We start from the raw sequence: 18,683 nt of genomic DNA, 5'->3' as shown, positions 1-18,683 counted from the left end.
AAGGTAAACATCACACATGAAATTTTCAATAGGTTTCACTACATAACAATCAATTTAACTTTTCTGATAAATAAACCCTAATACATTCTGAAACCTGAAACATAGCATAGTGACAAATAAACTTCTTTCTACCACCAATTTAGATATACAGATGAACGGTACTGACCTGGTTCTCTCAAGTAGAGAGGAGATATATGTGGTAGATCTACTGGTTTAACTGCCGAGTATAACTGTAGGACATAGTAATACAGTGCTAACTGTAGAGATACATCTGTCCTAGGGTGATCATCAAAACATCTGTCTGCTTCTGTTGGCTGTGATACAAAATACATTACGATAAAATGGTTCTTGCAATGCAGACTCTTGAATTCACTACACTTAAAATACGATTTCAATGAAACAGTAATGTTCTTCAGCTTATCATTTTTCCTCTAATTTTTGTAATGTTTCAAGTAACACTGATACTGTAAGTACTAGGAGACTTCATATGCCTCTACAAGCATTATTTTAGACAAGAGCAGGCACCTTAGTATATCTACCAACCTATCTGGTATCTGGATTACTAACTCACATGAGATTTTATAGTTCTATGCAAGGTTTTGACCCCATTGCAGTGCGGGGCAAAAGAATGGGCAAAATACGGCAAAAGTCTGTGAGTTTAACTACTCAGCATTGGAAAATGCTGTTTAACTTACAATTATATATGTAAACAAAAAATATACTAATAATATCTGTCATATGTTGCGGTTCGGATCGGAATATTCGTCCCGAGGTGACCCGCCCATTGGGCGGTAACGAGGCTTGCCGAGTTACCGCCCATGGGCGGGTGACCGAGGGGCGGATATTCCGATCCGAACCGCAAACATATGTCAGATATTGTTTCTTGCATATTCTACCATATTCCATTATATTTTAAATTCTTTATCTTTATTTCCAATGGAAATTTATATCATGACAACCGTAACTACTTTCTTACAACAGCGTATGGAATTGCAATTTCATTCATAACGGTAAAATGACGTCATCCTAAGCGTGCCATTGTACAGCACGCGACTCATCTGGCACCCCCCATGCCAGATGAAATTTCCGGCATGGGTAAAACTAACGGAAACGCCAGTCTGCTATGCAAGAAAAAGAAATCCATTTATAACTTTCCTATAATCTAAGTTTATATTTTAACAAAAGCAAACAATATGCATGTACAAGAGCTGTCGGTAGGACAGCACGCTCGACTACTCTAAGTGCTTGATAGTATGACCCTCCAATTATGACCCTAAGTGCATGTGTAAAGTTTCAAGTAAATATCTTTGAAGACCTTTAACCTTTAACCAAAATTTCTAAGTTTCAAAGGGGCAAATAATTCTGCAAATAATTGCAGGCAGAGTTATGCAATTTTGCAAACTGATGTACATTGTTACTATAAAAAATATTTTAAATTTCAATTGAATATCTCAAGCATTAATTGAGATATTTGACTTTACAAAAAAACTTTAACCAAAATTTCTAAGTTCCAAAGAGGCATAATTCTGTCAATATTGTAGGCATAGTTATCCAACTTGTCAATCTGATGTACCTTGTTACTATAAATGAGTATTGTAAGTTTCAATTGAATATCTCAAGCAATAATTGAGATATTTGACTTTACAAAAAACTTTAACCAAAATTTCTAAGTTATAAAGGGGCAAATAATTCTGCAAATATTGCAGGCAGAGTTATGCAATTTTGCAAACTGATGTACATTGTTACTATAAAAAAAGTATTTTAAATTTCAATTGAATATCTCAAGCAATAATTGAGATATTTGACTTTACAAAAAAACTTTAACCAAAATTTCTAAGTTAAAAAGGGGCATAATTCTGTCAATATTGTAGGCAGAGTTATCCAACTTGTCAATCTGATGTACCTTGTTACTATAAATAAGTATTGTAAGTTTCAATTGAATATCTCAAGCAATAATTGAGATATTTGACTTTACAAAAAACTTTAACCAAAATTTCTAAGTTAAAAAGGGGCATAATTCTGTCAATATTGTAGGCAGAGTTATCCAACTTGTCAATCTGATGTACCTTGTTACTATAAATAAGTATTGTAAGTTTCAATTGAATATCTCAAGTAATAATTGAGATATTTGACTTTACAAAAAACTTTAACCAACGCAGACGCCGACGCGACTACAATAGCTCTCATATTCTTTGAATAGTCGAGCTAATAAAAAGTAGTTGGTTTACACAGAATTTATTTTAGTTTGATTGTGAAGGAAGCTTATAAACACAATTTCCAATCAATTACTGGAACCAACCAGTACTGAGCAGTGCATGGAAAGTTTCTTGCCCAAGGAAACAACCTAAATCAATAGTATACATGATAAAGAATTTTAACTATAACTTAATATGGCATTTGAAATAACATCAGTAAATCTATATTGCATCATCCCAGTGTCATCAAAACTAAAATGTAATAAAGAAGATATCCTCACCTGTTGAAGAGCTAACAGGTAAGCTAAACTCAACGTATTGTCTACACAAAAACTCTCAATGGCCAACTGTAGCAATACTGTACAAAAATAAATAAACTTGCTAGAAATTATTGTACTTGTATCCCACAAGTTTCATGTTTACCAAGCATTTATGCAATTAAAAACATGGATGCAAATGTAACGTTTAATAACACCTGATGCAACCAATTATGTTTGCATAAAATTTACACAAACTTTATGTCTTTAAAAGTAACAACTTTTGGCGTTTTCAAACAATCCTAATGAAATAATGAAGAAGATTATGATATTTTTTCTTACATATCAGTAATGGTAACATATTAGAATTATCATATCTGTCAGTATATCTACTAGATTTATTCTAATTTATTTTAGTATAATTGTGTTTGAAGCTATAAAATTATTGTAACACTCTGGTATCCATCCGGAACTAACAGTATTAAGCAATGAGTGTAAAGTCTCCTGCTCATGGAAAAACTAAAGCTTGCTCCTATATCCTATATCTACTTAAAAACCAATATCAGTTAAATATCTGGCAAAAAATGATTCCTCGGAAGCATTAAAGACAGCAAAATTACATGAAAATTGCAGACTCGGTTTTATTAAGTCTGTACATGAGGGATAATGAAAATGTGCAATAAAATACCCATAAATACAATAAGAAATACAACAGACCTTCTGTTGCTGACTGTGATTTTTCCCCTTCTGTCAACATCTCCTCTAACTGAGCTGTCCTCAACAGTTTCTCACTCATCTGTGTATCTGGTTGAACATGGGTCTCTAAGTTACGGAAATCTGCCTCATCCTTAAATACAACACACTATAAATACATGTATGTCTAAAACTATAATGGGTGTTTAAATGGTGTGAATAATTATGTCCTTATCAGTTACAAATAGAAAATAAATATACAGACCCTATATAATTTTTTTCAATAAATTCAGCTTGTTTACATAAGGCAGCATTTGTAAAGGGCCAAAATTATCTAATATTAAACAATTAGCCTTCCATAAGATGTATTTTATCGCAATAATTATTTAAATGGAAATATAAAATACAAAGATAGCTATGCATGTTATTCATATGTTTTCTTTTGTTACATACTCTCTCTGGTTAGAATGTAAATCACAGTGACACTGTGGCAAGGCTACTTTTCAGCTTTACTGCCATAGAACAATGTTCGGACTACTCTATAAATTATTTCAGGCAGAAGCAAGCACCAGCAGAAACACAAACCTTCCATAGTCAAATCAATAGCTTTTTACTATAAAAGAATAAAAAATTCCCTGTCAGGATTCAAAACCACAGCGATTCAAATGACTGGCAAATAACATGAAGTCAGCAACTTTATCAACTTGGCCAAAGAGGCCTTAACAAATCTTTAGTACCAATGTACTTGTATATGAAAGGAATTCTTTTTAAATAAAATTACAATAATAGCTAGCTTTTAATAGATATATTTCTTACCACATTAGAATAGCAGTTATCAATAAATCCCTCATAAAATGGATGACATGATTGTAACTCCAGCTTCTTGTTCCTATTTGTCATATCATACGATTCCTGTCTTTTCATTGGTTGACGTAATCTGTTCACTGTTCCATGCCACCATTTTGAATCTGTTACAGTAGACAGAACAGCTTTTGTCGTCTGCTTTGTTGATGTGAGAATATGTTGTGTCTGCTGCATGGCAGCTTTTGTTGAAAATGGACTGGTCCGCTTGATTGACTCTTCCCCAGAATCCTCAACCTTAGAACTAATTCCTTCAAACAGAACCTGTTACACACAAAACACTTGGCTAAAAAAATTGTTGCTGCAAGACAATACTTAAAATATCTAAACATTCTTTGTATGCATGTTCATTTTTACTTTAGTTTTGATTGTTTGATTTTTTGTATTTCTTTCCTGACTGAGATTTAAGTAATACTGTAAATGTGTTACAGTGACTATAATATTGGTGAATTAAGACCTGAGGTGCCATTTTCAGGAACTGATTGGTATCTAAAATTGACCTATGCTTTAAAAAGCTAGCTAAAAAGCTTCCTTTCAAGAAATAATGCACAACTAATGCAATTGAGTCAGGCTAAAAGTTGTATTTTTTATGCAATTTATTACTTATTTCAATAAAAGTTGCAACAAAATAATGTTAAACTATACTTTTGAATATCAGGTATCTAAATCTTTTACTACATGTATTAATCTTGGTAAAATCTCAAAAAGGAAAAATCATAACAAGTCACACATGAAGTAACAATGGAGACTATCCAAATATAGAATAGATAAACATACCTGTGTTTCTAGGAGAGCCCGGGCTTGTAAAATTGGTTCAATCATGTCTGGTGTACAAAATGTGACAGCAAATGACAGTAACTCTACCCTGAAAATTTTATCAATAAGTAAATATACTACATTGATTATAAATGTGACCACACTTTCAGAACAAGTAATGTGGTCCTGTGTTAGGACTGTCTAACTTGATTGTTAGTACTGTCTAATTTGATATCAAAGGGTTATGAATTCTCACTATTGCTTTCTTAACTAAGATATTTGTTTTCTTACTAAAATAACAAACATACATTTCAAAGACACTTATAACCCTTACCATTCTAAATACCTTCTTATCTTTCAATCTGGACAAAACAATGCATCATTTTGAGGGGAAATATCAAAATAAGTTCACCTCAATAACAAACAGTCCCGACCATGATCTCATGGCACAGATGTGTTGGATGATCTTGTTTTGTACTGGTAGCATGGGTAGAATCAGTTGCTGCTAGCAGGCCAAGAGTTTTAGATGGTCCTGTGTTAAACAGTTTTACATCTTGATCAATAAAGTACACATAGTCTCTCCTGGAATGGCGTAATTTCTGTTTCCACTACCCTATCATCCAAAACTTACAAACTTAGACCCCGTCTATACATGTTTGAAATAAGAATTCTGCTTCATATTTACTTACTTAGCGTGAAAGTTTTGGAATGCTGGATGTGTTGCAAGGTCGACACAGACATCCCAGGCTGCACCATGACCAGACAACATCAACTCATTACAAGTCTCATAGGCATATACAAAATCCTCATTCTATAATATAATAACAGTGTTAAATTATTGCCATAACAACAAAGGTCAGTTCTTGCATGTAAGTTAAAAAAAGGAAAAATAATTCTATATACAAGACCTGTCAATGAAAACTGTGACAGTTACAGATTTTGTAATAACTTGGCCAATATATGGTTCTTTAAAACAATTTTGATGAGTGAGAACCAAATTGTAGTATTAAGATTAAGGTCACCCTAAGAAATTTAAGATAAAGTTTCATAAAAGGAAATTTTTGACAGCATACCTTGACAGCAGCAGCGGCAATAAGATGTAGAACCTTTCCATCTCTTTCAACTCTGTCGACAGCTGATACCCTCAACAAATGTCCTAGCCTCAGTAACTATTAAAATATACACCATGTCAAACATTAAATATCAGAGAAAAATATGTCAGATTATTATTTTTATTTCTATATGTTATATTATATTGCAATTTAGAAAATAATATATACCAGGTAATATTCTTATCAGTTATTAGAATATCGCCACAATTAAGATGAAAAAAACAAATTTGTAGCCTAAATTCTCATGACATTTTATGAATGAATATTTTTAGAAATATATAATGGATAAGATTGAAAATCAAAACAATTATTAAACATAAGTTATATATGGACTTACATTATGTTGAAAACAAACAACATTTTGTGATAAAATCCCTTTAATTCAAAGGTTACCTTAAAATGTATTAAAATTTTTTCATTTGTGAGTTATCTAAATGAAATATAGACTTATACCTTCACTTTTTGTTTATACGATGCAGGTTTGCAGTCAACTGCTTCTTGTACATATTTTATCCTTTCTTTTGACAGTCGAACTGAAATATATGTACATAAACCCACATAACAACAACCAAAGATAAATATGTATTGATAAAACTAATAATAATGACATCATCATAATGACATTAAGTATTTGGTATGATTTGACACTAATAAAGGTCATAGTTTCTCAGTGAAAGTAGACTTTAGTTGCAAACCCCAATCAACCAACCAATACCATTACCAAATTTCCCTTTTTATTACTTCAGGCATGTTATAATCTGTATATAAAGGTTATTTGCTAATGCTCAATTAAAATAATGTCAACATGTAAAACCATTAATTAAATTGATAATCGTGTCACAAAATATTCATAAATGTTAAAAACAACCACACATAAAATGATGTAATGATTAAGAAAGGCCAGCTTTCAAAACTAAAATGATTACAAAAAAAAATGTCTTTTACATTCACAATTAACATTACTAACAAAAAATCAAGATTTACTTATTCAGATTTATATTATGTGACTTACCTTGTAATGGAAGAACTTTGACACCAAAATCATCTAAAACTGACAAAGATGATATAAGGTCAAGCTCTTCTTGTATAGATGGTGGACTGTCTTGTATCAAATTTAAACAGGACCTTTAAATAGAACAAAATCATTTAACATATATTTTGATACTGCCATTACCATAAAGTCATGTACAGAGATACAGTATTACTCCATTCCAGACCACAATGGTTCATAAAAGTGCATATCTGTAATACTGTTAAAAATTATTTTCAATAAGTTGATAAACAAGAACTGTCGGAGGACAGTAACGCTCGACTATTCGAAAAGTTGTCACAAGTGTGTTTCATTGAGTATAATAATTCTTACCTATATGAATACATAAAATTGTCCCAAAAAGTACAAAGGATTGTTATTAAGATGTTTTATCGAGTTAATCACTGCTTTATTATTATGAATGCATAAAATTGTTCCAAAAAAAGCAAAATACCTTCAGTAGTTATGGAGATACCAGCTTACAAGCAAAAACTTTACCAAGAATTTCTAAGCCGAATAAGGTGCATAATTATGAAAAAAAAAATCAGAATTATGGGACTTGTGCCAATCATGTTACATAATCACAGAGAGCAAGTGTGTGAAGTTTCAATCCATTCCCTTCAGTAGTTATGGAGATACCAGCTTACATGCAAAAACTTAACCACAGGGACGCCGACAAATGGGTGACTGCATTAGCTCGATTATTCTGCGAAAAGTCGAGCTAAAAAGGAAGAAAATTTGCATATCCATATAATTATACAGTTAAACTTCGTTCGCTCGAACTTGGATTGCTTGAATACCTCCTTTCGCTCGAACTCATTGTCAAGTCCCGGCAAAATTCCTATATAATATATATTGTTCTACCTCGGATCGCTCCAACACCCATCGCTCGAACTCTCGAACATGATCTCTGGTCCCTTCGGCAGAAATATCGTGTAAATCACACCTTTTCAGTCGAACACAAACAGACAACAAAAGTTGCGGGTCGACTTGTTCTAAATAATTGACAGTGGGTGACACATGTTTTTAACACCTCGTGATCGTGACAAAGGCAATTAAGGTTAATTGATACATAGTAAAAGGTGTTGTAACCGATTTGTTTGTTATGATAAAATTGTATATTTGCCGTCTTTAGTAACGATCAAAAGAAAACAACTCCTGAAATGCGCAAAAGTCAACTAGAACTGCCACTATCATGGCGTGAATACCCCCGCATACCACTTTGTCAGAATCAACAGTGGCCATTTAGAGCTCAAGGACAACCTCCCTGCCAAATCTGAGGTTATTAAGCCAGTGCATTGCTAAGTTATGTATTCTACATGCTTCAAATGTGAAAATGTCAAAATCAATACATTGCGGACAGGACATTCTTTAGCAATTGAGAAGAAAAGCTTTTTTTTTGTCAAGGTCCCTGTGACCTTGACCTTTGACCCAGTGACCTCAAAATCAATTGGGGTCACCTTATAGTTATGATCAACATCCATGCTAAATATGAAGACTGTGGGTCAAAGGAATCTTAAGTTAATGGGTGGACAAACTTTTTGAAGTCAAAATCCCTATGACCTTGACCTTTGATCCAGTGACCTCAAAATCAAAAGGGGTCATCTACTAATCATGATCAACATCCATGCCAAATATGAAGACTGTGGGTCAAAGGAATCTAAAGTTATTGGGCAGACAAACTTTTTGAAGTCAAAGTCCCTGTGACCTTGACCTTTGACCTGGTGACCTCAAAATCAATAGGGGTCATCTACTAATCATGACTAACCTCCATGCCAAATATGAAGACTGTGGGTCAAAGGAATCTTAAGTTATAGGGCGGACAAGCTTTTTGAAGTCAAGGCCCTGTGACCTTGACCTTTGACCTGGTGACCTCAAAGTCAATAGCGGTCATCTACTAATCATAACTAACCTCCATGCCAAATATGAAGACTGTGGGTCAAAGGAATCTTAAGTTATTGGGCAGACAAGCTTTTTGAAGTCAAGGCCCCTGTGACCTTGACCTTTGACCTGGTGACCTCAAAGTCAAAAGGGGTCATCTACTTATCATGACTAGCCTCCATGCCAAATATGAAGACTGTGGGTCAAAGGAATCTTAAGTTATTGGGCAGACAAGCTTTTTGAAGTCAAGGCCCCTGTGACCTTGACCTTTGACCTAGTGACCTCAAAATCAATAGGGGTCATTTACTTATCATGACTAACCTCCATGCCAAATATGAAGACTAAGGGTCAAAGGAATCTTAAGTTATTGGGCGGACAAGAAAAAACCGACGGACAGCCGGACGGCCGGACAAGCTGATTCCAGTATACCCCCCTTACAACTTTGTTGTGCGGGGGTATAATAAATAAATGACGTTTACCCGGACGGCTTTAATTACAACCATGGTTCATGTATCATGAATTGTAACAGTGAAATCTATTTATAGAATGATACTTGTACGTGTTTATTTTAGTAAATGACTACAAATATATGCTGCTGTAAAATGTTTTTTTTATATTTAATTAATTCATTGTTTGAAATAAAATTAATTCCATAGTAGACATATAAATATATTTTGAACATTGTTCACAGTTTGGATAATGATCGCCCCATCGAACTCAACCAATCACAATATGCATGAATATAGATTAACAGTGTACCGTTAATATTGTTTTCAATAGGATAATAATTCTTAATATGACGTATTCGACAAACAGATGTTCTAACAACAATAATATTGACGTATTTATCATTTGACCTATGTAAGCTGGAAAACCTTTAGACATATGTTCTATGTAATAATAGTTCAAACTCGGTTGGCTCGAACTACCGATCTCTCGAACAAATTTCCACAGACCCTCCGAGTTCGAGCGAACGAAGTTCGACTGTATCTTTAAATGGCTGCTGATTAAATTCATTAGAGCTATTATTGAATATAGAATGTAGAATATGGAATATACCTTGCTAGAGTCATGCATGTGTCAGTCAAACTTGCGGAGGAGTTAAAGTATTCCTGGGCCGCACTCAGAACAAGCTCTATCGCCTTTTTATAGGGCACCTTGGTCTGCATCGTGTAGATAATGGGGGACGGTTTGTGAGACTCGGACACATTTTTCTCAACCATCTGTCCAGCAAGTTGTATGTAACTAGGGTTACTAGAACACAGCAAACTCTCTACAAATATCTGAAATCAATACAAGAACCGGTTGAACCGGGTGATGCTGCCACAAGAAGGTTTTGGACACAGGAAAGTATAAAAAAATGAACAAAGGGCAATAACTCCAAAATTAGGCAAGGCAAAGCTATGGTTTTTTTGCAGTGCACTTCTATTCAAAATCTTATACCTATACAGTTTTGTGATGATATCTCTTCTAGTTTCAGAGTTATGTCCCAGGTAAAATTCAAAGTGTAAAAATAAACAAAGGGCAATAACTCCAAAATTAGACAAGTGTGTGTTTAGGTTCTTTAGCATTGCAGTTATATCCAATGAGATCTATCTACCTACAAAGTTTCATGTTGATATCTAATAGTTTTAGAGTAATGTCCCAAACAAAAGTCAAAAAGTAAAAACAAACAAAGGGCAATAATTTCAAAATAAGGCAAGGCAGAGTTATGGTTCTTTAGCACTGCACACCTACTCAATGAGATCTATCTACCTACAAAGTTTCATGTTGATATCTCTTATATATAAAGTAAGTTCTCAAGAAAAGAAATCGAATCACTTAATCTTTCCAAACAAATACGTATGTAAACCAGTAGTGTTATTGTCTTATAAGAAAACATATTTGAGACCCCAGTTTTTCCGAATGAAAGACAGAAACCTTGACCTCTTATTTACTACTCTCTAATATCTCGGGAATTATACTTGCTACACAACAAAATACAGTTCTCATCTTAAATATACTTTTAAGTAGTATTAAACACTATCTATTCTTTGTGTTGTTAATTTTTTATGAAACAATAGTGTAAACAAATATCCTGCCAAATGTTTTAAATGGATATGTCTAGCTTTTATTCTTCGGACTGTACATATTCCATTTCTGGAATATCAGATAATCATGGAAATTTGAAGTTGGTCAGTTTATAGTAGATCTATACACATCTAAACAACCATATTTTCTGGCTTAGGCAGCTCTTAATGGTGTGAAAGGCTGTTAAGATTTTGTTTCAGTGTTTTAAGATTTAATTATTACCTTTATTAAAGCAAATTTTTGTTATCTTGGATTATATTATGCACAAAATATTGTGAAAATAATTCTTCATAAACTAATTTTTCAATAAAGGAAATATTACTTTCATTGAAATGACATTCTTCTATACTTCAATTGCACTTCACACTTTGGAAAATTCTAATGTTTCTGTAAGATTCAGTCTATACTCATTCTTCTTGAAGATAGTCTATATTTAATGTAATACATCTATAATACCTATAATACATAATAATTCTAATCTTTCTTTAATGTTCAGTCTTTAAAGACATCCTATATGTAATGTAATACAAGGGTAGATACGAAGTTACTTACAGCATGACATAGTGCTGGTGATACACATCTGTAAACTTTATCCTGTAACAACATCATCTCACTGTGTAATTTTGCCCACTGTACTTCACTTACTGTACCTTCCCTGTAATATATGAATATGTAATATATGAATATGTAATATATGAATATATCAGTACAGTAACATGCATGTATAGTAAAGTGAAGATTATAAGTAGAAATCACATCTTTCATTCTATGCCTATGCTATTGTTACCTTGGTTATACAACTGATTATTTCCCTTTGGTTACACTTTATAAGAACCAAACCTACCAGAGCAATATGATCAGATTCTCTAGTGAAGGGGGATCAATTTCAGTATTTTGATACAAGAATTCTTTGAATTGAAAATGGGGTTTTCTTATTCAAACCCGGACAACACAGATCAAGTGGGACAACAATAAAAATCTAAGTTCAAAACAAAACAGTTTGATGACATGATAAAAGATTTCTGAACAAAACAAAACATGTAATTGCATTTTTGTATGATATAAAACTAGGATGTACCTCCTGCCCATGTTGCGAGTCAGTCGAATCATTAATTGTTCTGCTTCATCAGCATTTGACTGTATAAAATATAAATACAATATTACCATTAATCAGTAAATATACTGCATTAATCAAGAAATTTGTGAGCAACTATTTCATAGCATGTAAGTAATCATTTGACATACAATAGGTGTTATTTTCTGTGGCGGCCCGGGGAGACGAAAAAGGGGGTTACGGGTACTGTCTGGCTCTTTCTCCTGGCCTGACTTGCTTGAAAGCATGCAGGTTCATTGTATGTATTAGTTTTATGTATTATGGTGGGGTGAACTCCAGGGTTACGTTGGCACCCCCCTCCACCTCTACGTATGGAGGGTAGGCCCAGGGCAGGGCTACGTCCGGGACCTTGTTGCTCAGGAGTCAGATGTAATCTTGGCAGCCCGCTAACACCTGTCTACTTAAGCGTGTTCAACTTTTGGGACTGACACCAGGCCCCGAGGTTATAAAGAAATTCTCCGAGCTCAAACTCAGATCTCAGAAATTTGATTGGTAAGAAACTGTCACAGAATGTACACTAGCCAATGGAAATCCTGAGATCTGAGACAGAACTCAGACAGAAGTTTTATAGCCTTGAGGCCAGGTTGTAAACCTGGGTCACTGACTGGCCAGTGTAACAAGGCAGTTAGTTGTCTCCCCCCGGACTGGATAAAATTTATGGGTTTTGCCCGTCTGCAGCCAAATTTCCGCCACAAGGTTATGAAGTACCTTAATAAAAGTATAATTGTCAAATTATCATGTTGTTTATCTGTTATTAGTTCTGGTTGCACACATAAGTGACTATGTGATGCCAAGTGTAAAATCAGTTATTGAAAACAGAGAGTAATATTCAAGTTCTCTTCAGAAGAGAAACAAAGATTGTGATGGCAGGGTGTCCGTAGTATTATAAAGGAAGTATGTGATTTAAATGTATAGTACTAAACTATAAGTGGTATTATTTCCATTTATATACAATTCCATATTTAAGGTTTATCACTTAACATCCCAGAAAGACCGCAATTGGATGGTGACCAGACTACTTCTAGAGAATAGATATACCCTAGTTACCCTTTTAATCAAAGGGTGATTCTTAAATTTAATATTTCAATAATGCAACCCCTTAAAAAACAAGTCTGAAGAGCCACACACCCTAATTTTCTCAATGCTGTAAGACTGTAATATGAGTGTTAGTATTAACGTTTATGACAATAAATGAAATTCATAATTTTTGTCTCACCTCTGTTTCTTTTATATAAAACACTGGCTTCTTTATACCATTTTCTGCCAGCACTTTAGCAGCACTAAAAGTAAAATAAAAGTTAAATATTTATTAAGTTATGGACAATAACAAACATTGTTTACATATGAAACACTTTGTGAAACATTTAAGGTACACCTTTTGCTGAATGAGGATGTAACATTTGGACCATTGTGAAGTTAAAGCATTAGGATTAATTTTTGTTTCAAGAAAGATCTTGACTTTTCTATCTAATTTCATGTTAAAAGGTAGAAACATGTTAAAAATTGACAATTTAAGAGTATCTCACTGTGTTCATATCAATAATAAACACAGTGAGTTATTTACTGTAACTAAATGACTTACTTGAGATGATCTTCAACTTTATCAACATGTACATGAAGTTTCTGAATCTCTTTTGTATCAGCCCTGAAATCAAAATACAGTCCAAACAGTTGACATGACAATTAACACTTGACAACGTCAGTATCAACTATTTCAAAAGTTAACATTCAACCTCTCTTAAGGAACAACAAACACAAACTTTGTCTACATAACACTGTTGTATTGGCTATTTCATGATAATCCTTTTTCCTCATCTAAATTTACAGCTATGTTTTGTATATAATAAAACCACAATCAAAATTACACATGTGCTTAATTTTTTTTTCAATATTTTGAACAATAACGCACTTGTATCTCCATGCACTTTAAAATATTATCTATAACTACACCATACATGTATATCATTACTTCAAATAATAAACTAGTATACATGTTCTATATACAATGTTAGATCTAAATTCAATTTATCAAACCATAACATGAAATTACAATAAAAACAGTGTAATCTATCAAATACTCTGATGTTACATATTTTAATTGATTTACCCTGTGTTAGATGGCATCTGTACTGACTTTTCAAAGTATTGATTACATCCCATTTTTTGAATGGATGACATAAACTAAATAAACAAATAATACATACAGTAATAACTTTTTATGAAATATTTCAAATCATATAGGCCATATGGTGGTGACTTTTCACCTTTAATATTGTAGGAAAACCTCTGATACTATTTTGTTGTGCATTATTTTAGGTATGACTGTGCACTAAAATAGAACCACTGGCCTTCTGTATGCTACCTTGATAGCTTCCTTACACATCAGAATCACTCTAAATCCCTGATAATATTAGGACCTACAGTCATGAAGAGAAAATGATCTGAAGACAGGATAAAAACAATTTACCCATAGCCTCTCTGAGGTAAACATTTCAAAATTTCCTCAGCCAAATGTAACTGATCATCTCTGAAAGTTAAAAGAAATTATTTTATTTCTTGTTCAATTTTTCATTGCCATATTCTAATTCTAAACACTAGGAGAGATAGTGCCTAGTATAAACTGCAGGTATTTGGTTTAACCAGTGCACTTTTGAGCATTCTTATCATACCCTTACACAGTATAAATTGCTGCAAGAGACATTTAATATGGTAAATATCATTTATACTGAGAAACATATAATTCATGTTTTATACAGTATAAAGTGCTGACAGAGGCATAAAATATATGGTAGATAAAAATCTAAAATTCTATAAATGTTCAAATACAAAATTTTTTGAAAAGCCTACACATTCGAATTTTAAATAAATTACAATCAAATATCAGAGATAGTATCAATATGTATTTCAGACAATTTGTTTAAAAACACCAATCACATCAGTACATTATTTAGTGATATAAAATTCTGAGGAAGCTTATAACATCATATTGCTACAGAGGAAACTATCAGCACAATTTGACATAGAAAATTTACCTCTGACAACTGTAAATGGCATCAATACCCAGTGACATCAATTCTGCCTGCTTTGGAATCACAGGATTTGGTAACTGAAATAACATTATATTTATATATTGCATTCCTGTGTGGAGAAATTATATGGCAGCAGATAACACAAATAGTGTCATAATAATACCAGTAAACAATGCAGGCACACTGTAAACCTGGTGAGCTATACAACAAAGGTAAAATAGTAACTAAATATGGTGTACTATAGAAGGATAAAAATCAGTTATGTAAAGCTAAAAGAAGATACTATAGTGCTATTGACCCAATAAGAAGGAATAATAAAAGCTACCATTACATGACTTTTTACTTAATAAAAGGCATAAAGAACATAAAAACTCTTGAAATCAACAAAAATTCAACTCATAAGAGTGTAAACACATTTGAAGATAACAAATACATGTAGTTATTATCTTTGACAGACGTACTATTATCTACAAAAACCTCATATTCTTTAAACTTTTTGGTTCAGTTTTAAGACACACTAACATAGTAAAGTTAACTTGGTATATTTCTAGCTTTTACTGGCAGAGTTCTAAGGTGATGCCTTTGTACATTATTTCAGTGTTGACTGGGCTCCAGAGAAGAACAATGAATTTCTTTAACTTAACTTGATAGCTTCATTTCATGACAGAATACACAGTTTTCATGAAATTTGAGGCCACAAAAGAAGAGCAAGATAATCATAGCATACCTTACCACAATGCCAGAGTACCGAGACCTATGGCAATCTGAGAAAAGAAACTTAAAACAGCAAACAAAGATACCACCTTCTATTTTAAAAATTACAATACCATAATATAATTAAAATATTTAAACATTTTGATAGATTAAAGAAAGTATATATACACACGTGAGTTTTTGAGGCCTCAAAGATATGTAGTGGTCTAACAAGGTCTGATCTAGCTAATGTCACGATATAATCACGTAGTAAATGAATGTAGGCTCCATGTGACCGTCTGTCACACTGTTTTAGGAACGGTACCATCCATTTCCTCAAATTCTTTGAATACATGTCATCACTTGACTGTAATAGGGAAAAAAAATCTTATTAAATAACATTAACAAAACATTTTTAAGCTTTAGATAACAATGTTGGATTTTCCTTATAAAATGGTAATTGATTTTTTTAACTAATCTACTAAACAACAACAAAATAAATGCAAAAAAAAATAATATTCAAGGGGTATGCTGCAACTAGCAACAAGATTTTTTTTATTGGGTTATAATGTCAAACCAACACAGTATAGGTCATATTATGATTTTCCAGCTTTACTGGTAAAGAAAGACCTAAGGTGCCCCACTGTGCTTTATTTCAGGCACAAACTGGCACCTGAGTAGAACCAATGACAGCTGGATAGCTTTCTCACAATAAACAAGATTGTTTTAAAATTTTATAAATCACTGCAGATATATTCTCTATAGAATACTTGTATGATTTCTGACCTTTGACATTATGAGTTCAAGTTTATCGTAGTCTGCCATCTCCTGTAACTCTTTAAATGTCAAGGTCTCATCAATATGACAACTGTACACTAACATCTCCATAGTAACAAGGTCATCAAGTACATTATCAAGTCCCTGTAACATAATAAATATACAACATGTAAGTTAAATATAAATGACAAATATACATAAGCCATCCTAAACATGTTATATTATTATACCTCTTGCGACGTTGCCTGTTTAAAACGTGATATATGCATCATAAACAATTTGTAACATTGCCATCATGTGGGTTCTGCAAAAAGACTGAGATAACAAATTTATCCAGGCATGCGTCTTAGAATACAAATCACTGGTTAAAAAACCCATTCATAAATATACTTCTCATTGGTGACATATATATTGATCTTTATTGTGCAAAACAAACAATTTCAAATATCTTGTATTGATACTTTCGGTATAATAAAATAAATGTTACATGCCTGTGTGCTAGTTCATAATATAATCATTTCCCATGATACATAACTTTTACCCTAGAAAGTTCATGCCTTCTCGGCTAATGCCCCCATACTTTCAATAATTTTAGGGGAGTAACTAAACATTTTTGATGAGTAAAGCTTGGAGGGCAGCAATAATACCTTAACAGAGTAAAAATAATCCTTTGGAAGCATTAAGATCAGCAAAATTACAAGAAAATTCAGACTCAGTTTGATAGAGTCTGTACACGAGGGATCAAAAAATAGTGCATGCCCCCTTCACTTATAATTGTCTGAAAAACAAACATATCAAGTCGTATCTAATTAAGTCAAATCTTTATTACATACCTGGACTTGTCTTTCTATAGCTAATTTAACCAGGTCTAGAGCACAGTCTGCCTGTCTAGATAATTTCTCTATCTCCTTAGCTCTATACTCATACCAGTCTGTTAACACCTCACCACTGATATCTCCTCTATAAAAACACACATATATACATGATCAATAACTTATTAATGTAATTCTATATTCACATGTATTATACAAAAACTGTCATTTTGATAATAATTATAAATATATTTCATTGATTTTTAGAAGTCAATATTGAAAAGAAAATTAACTGATATTGATAATGTGATAAAACTAAATCCAAATACATGTATACTAAAAAGTGGGTTTTGTTTTGTTTTGTTTGGATATTATCTATTATTTTTATCACCTTATACCTGTCTAAAATCATATTTATCATATTTCAAAAACTCAGACTAGGTAATGATAGTCATATCTTTAATACAATATCTCTTATTGTAGTTTTCACAATGCTAAATCACTGTAAATAACACCATTTCAAATGTTTGGTCAACTGACAATCATCCTAAATATCTCAACAGTGTTAACAGAATTAATCTAAAACATAATCAAAGAAATTTGAAAACATACCTATATTTCTTAAATTCCGGTCTTTCATCATAAATAAATTCCCCCGGATCTGTTGTGACTGGTTCCAGGGCAGATTTACATGGTTGTTGTTCTACCCAGTCTAGTTTACACCATCTATCTGTAGGCCAGGGAACCAGCTCTGATTCACTGTAAAACAAACACAGCATGAAATATGATTTGTTTGTACAATAAAACTATGTTCTAGTAGACGTTTGAGAGTTCTCTTGCAAAGGTCTCGATGATACAAACTGCAATACTATTCCAAGTTTACATTTAATTCTTTCAATTTTTTAATTGCACTTGAATATTCTTTCATATACCCATTTGAAACTACATCTGCATGAAGTATAGATTTAATCAATTTATTTTTAAAAAAATTACAATGTTGATTAACCAATCAAGTAAGGTTTACAGATAATGTGCTACTCCATGTACAAACAAGAACTGTCAGAGGACAGTAACGCTCGACTATTCGAAAATTTGTCACAAGGGTGTTTCATTGAGTATAATAATGCTTACCTATATGACTACATAAAATTGTACGAAAAGGTACAAACCCTTCCAAGTTTCAATACAATCACAGAGAACAAGTGTGTGAAGTTTCAATCCATTCCCTTCAGTAGTTATGGAGATACCAGCTTACACACAAAAACTTAACCACGAATTTATGAATCGAAAAAGGGGAATAATTATGCGAAAAAGTAAATCAGAGTTATGGGACTTGTGCCAATCATCTTAAATAATCACAGAGACCAAGTGTGTGAAGTTTCAATCCATTCCCTTCAGTAGTT

General features: G+C 32.7%; 1 protein-coding gene across 1 annotated transcript in view; it reads right to left on the bottom strand.

The window, feature by feature from the left end:
- LOC132736535 (NBAS subunit of NRZ tethering complex-like) overlaps nucleotides 1–18,683 on the bottom strand; it is a 54,355-nt gene that overhangs the window by 13,790 nt on the left and 21,882 nt on the right. The window contains exons 23-42 of the mRNA XM_060723678.1: nucleotides 17,893–18,039; nucleotides 17,302–17,428; nucleotides 16,478–16,612; nucleotides 15,885–16,058; nucleotides 15,002–15,075; nucleotides 14,437–14,496; nucleotides 13,552–13,614; nucleotides 13,186–13,249; nucleotides 11,934–11,992; nucleotides 11,408–11,510; nucleotides 9,845–10,068; nucleotides 6,887–6,999; nucleotides 6,328–6,407; nucleotides 5,836–5,931; nucleotides 5,452–5,573; nucleotides 4,784–4,871; nucleotides 3,962–4,270; nucleotides 3,170–3,299; nucleotides 2,477–2,553; nucleotides 167–314 (exon numbers count right to left, since the gene is read on the bottom strand). Of these exons, the coding sequence (XP_060579661.1) occupies nucleotides 167–314; nucleotides 2,477–2,553; nucleotides 3,170–3,299; nucleotides 3,962–4,270; nucleotides 4,784–4,871; nucleotides 5,452–5,573; nucleotides 5,836–5,931; nucleotides 6,328–6,407; nucleotides 6,887–6,999; nucleotides 9,845–10,068; nucleotides 11,408–11,510; nucleotides 11,934–11,992; nucleotides 13,186–13,249; nucleotides 13,552–13,614; nucleotides 14,437–14,496; nucleotides 15,002–15,075; nucleotides 15,885–16,058; nucleotides 16,478–16,612; nucleotides 17,302–17,428; nucleotides 17,893–18,039 (2,393 nt within the window). The remainder of the gene's footprint in view (nucleotides 1–166; nucleotides 315–2,476; nucleotides 2,554–3,169; nucleotides 3,300–3,961; nucleotides 4,271–4,783; nucleotides 4,872–5,451; nucleotides 5,574–5,835; nucleotides 5,932–6,327; nucleotides 6,408–6,886; nucleotides 7,000–9,844; nucleotides 10,069–11,407; nucleotides 11,511–11,933; nucleotides 11,993–13,185; nucleotides 13,250–13,551; nucleotides 13,615–14,436; nucleotides 14,497–15,001; nucleotides 15,076–15,884; nucleotides 16,059–16,477; nucleotides 16,613–17,301; nucleotides 17,429–17,892; nucleotides 18,040–18,683) is intronic.

This window comes from Ruditapes philippinarum, unplaced genomic scaffold (assembly GCF_026571515.1).
Source record: "Ruditapes philippinarum isolate M1 unplaced genomic scaffold, ASM2657151v2 ctg625_1_1_1_1, whole genome shotgun sequence".
NCBI classification, from domain to species: Eukaryota; Metazoa; Mollusca; class Bivalvia; order Venerida; family Veneridae; genus Ruditapes; species Ruditapes philippinarum.
Note: the sequence above shows the minus strand (reverse complement) of the source record. Positions and strands in the feature narration are given on the sequence as shown.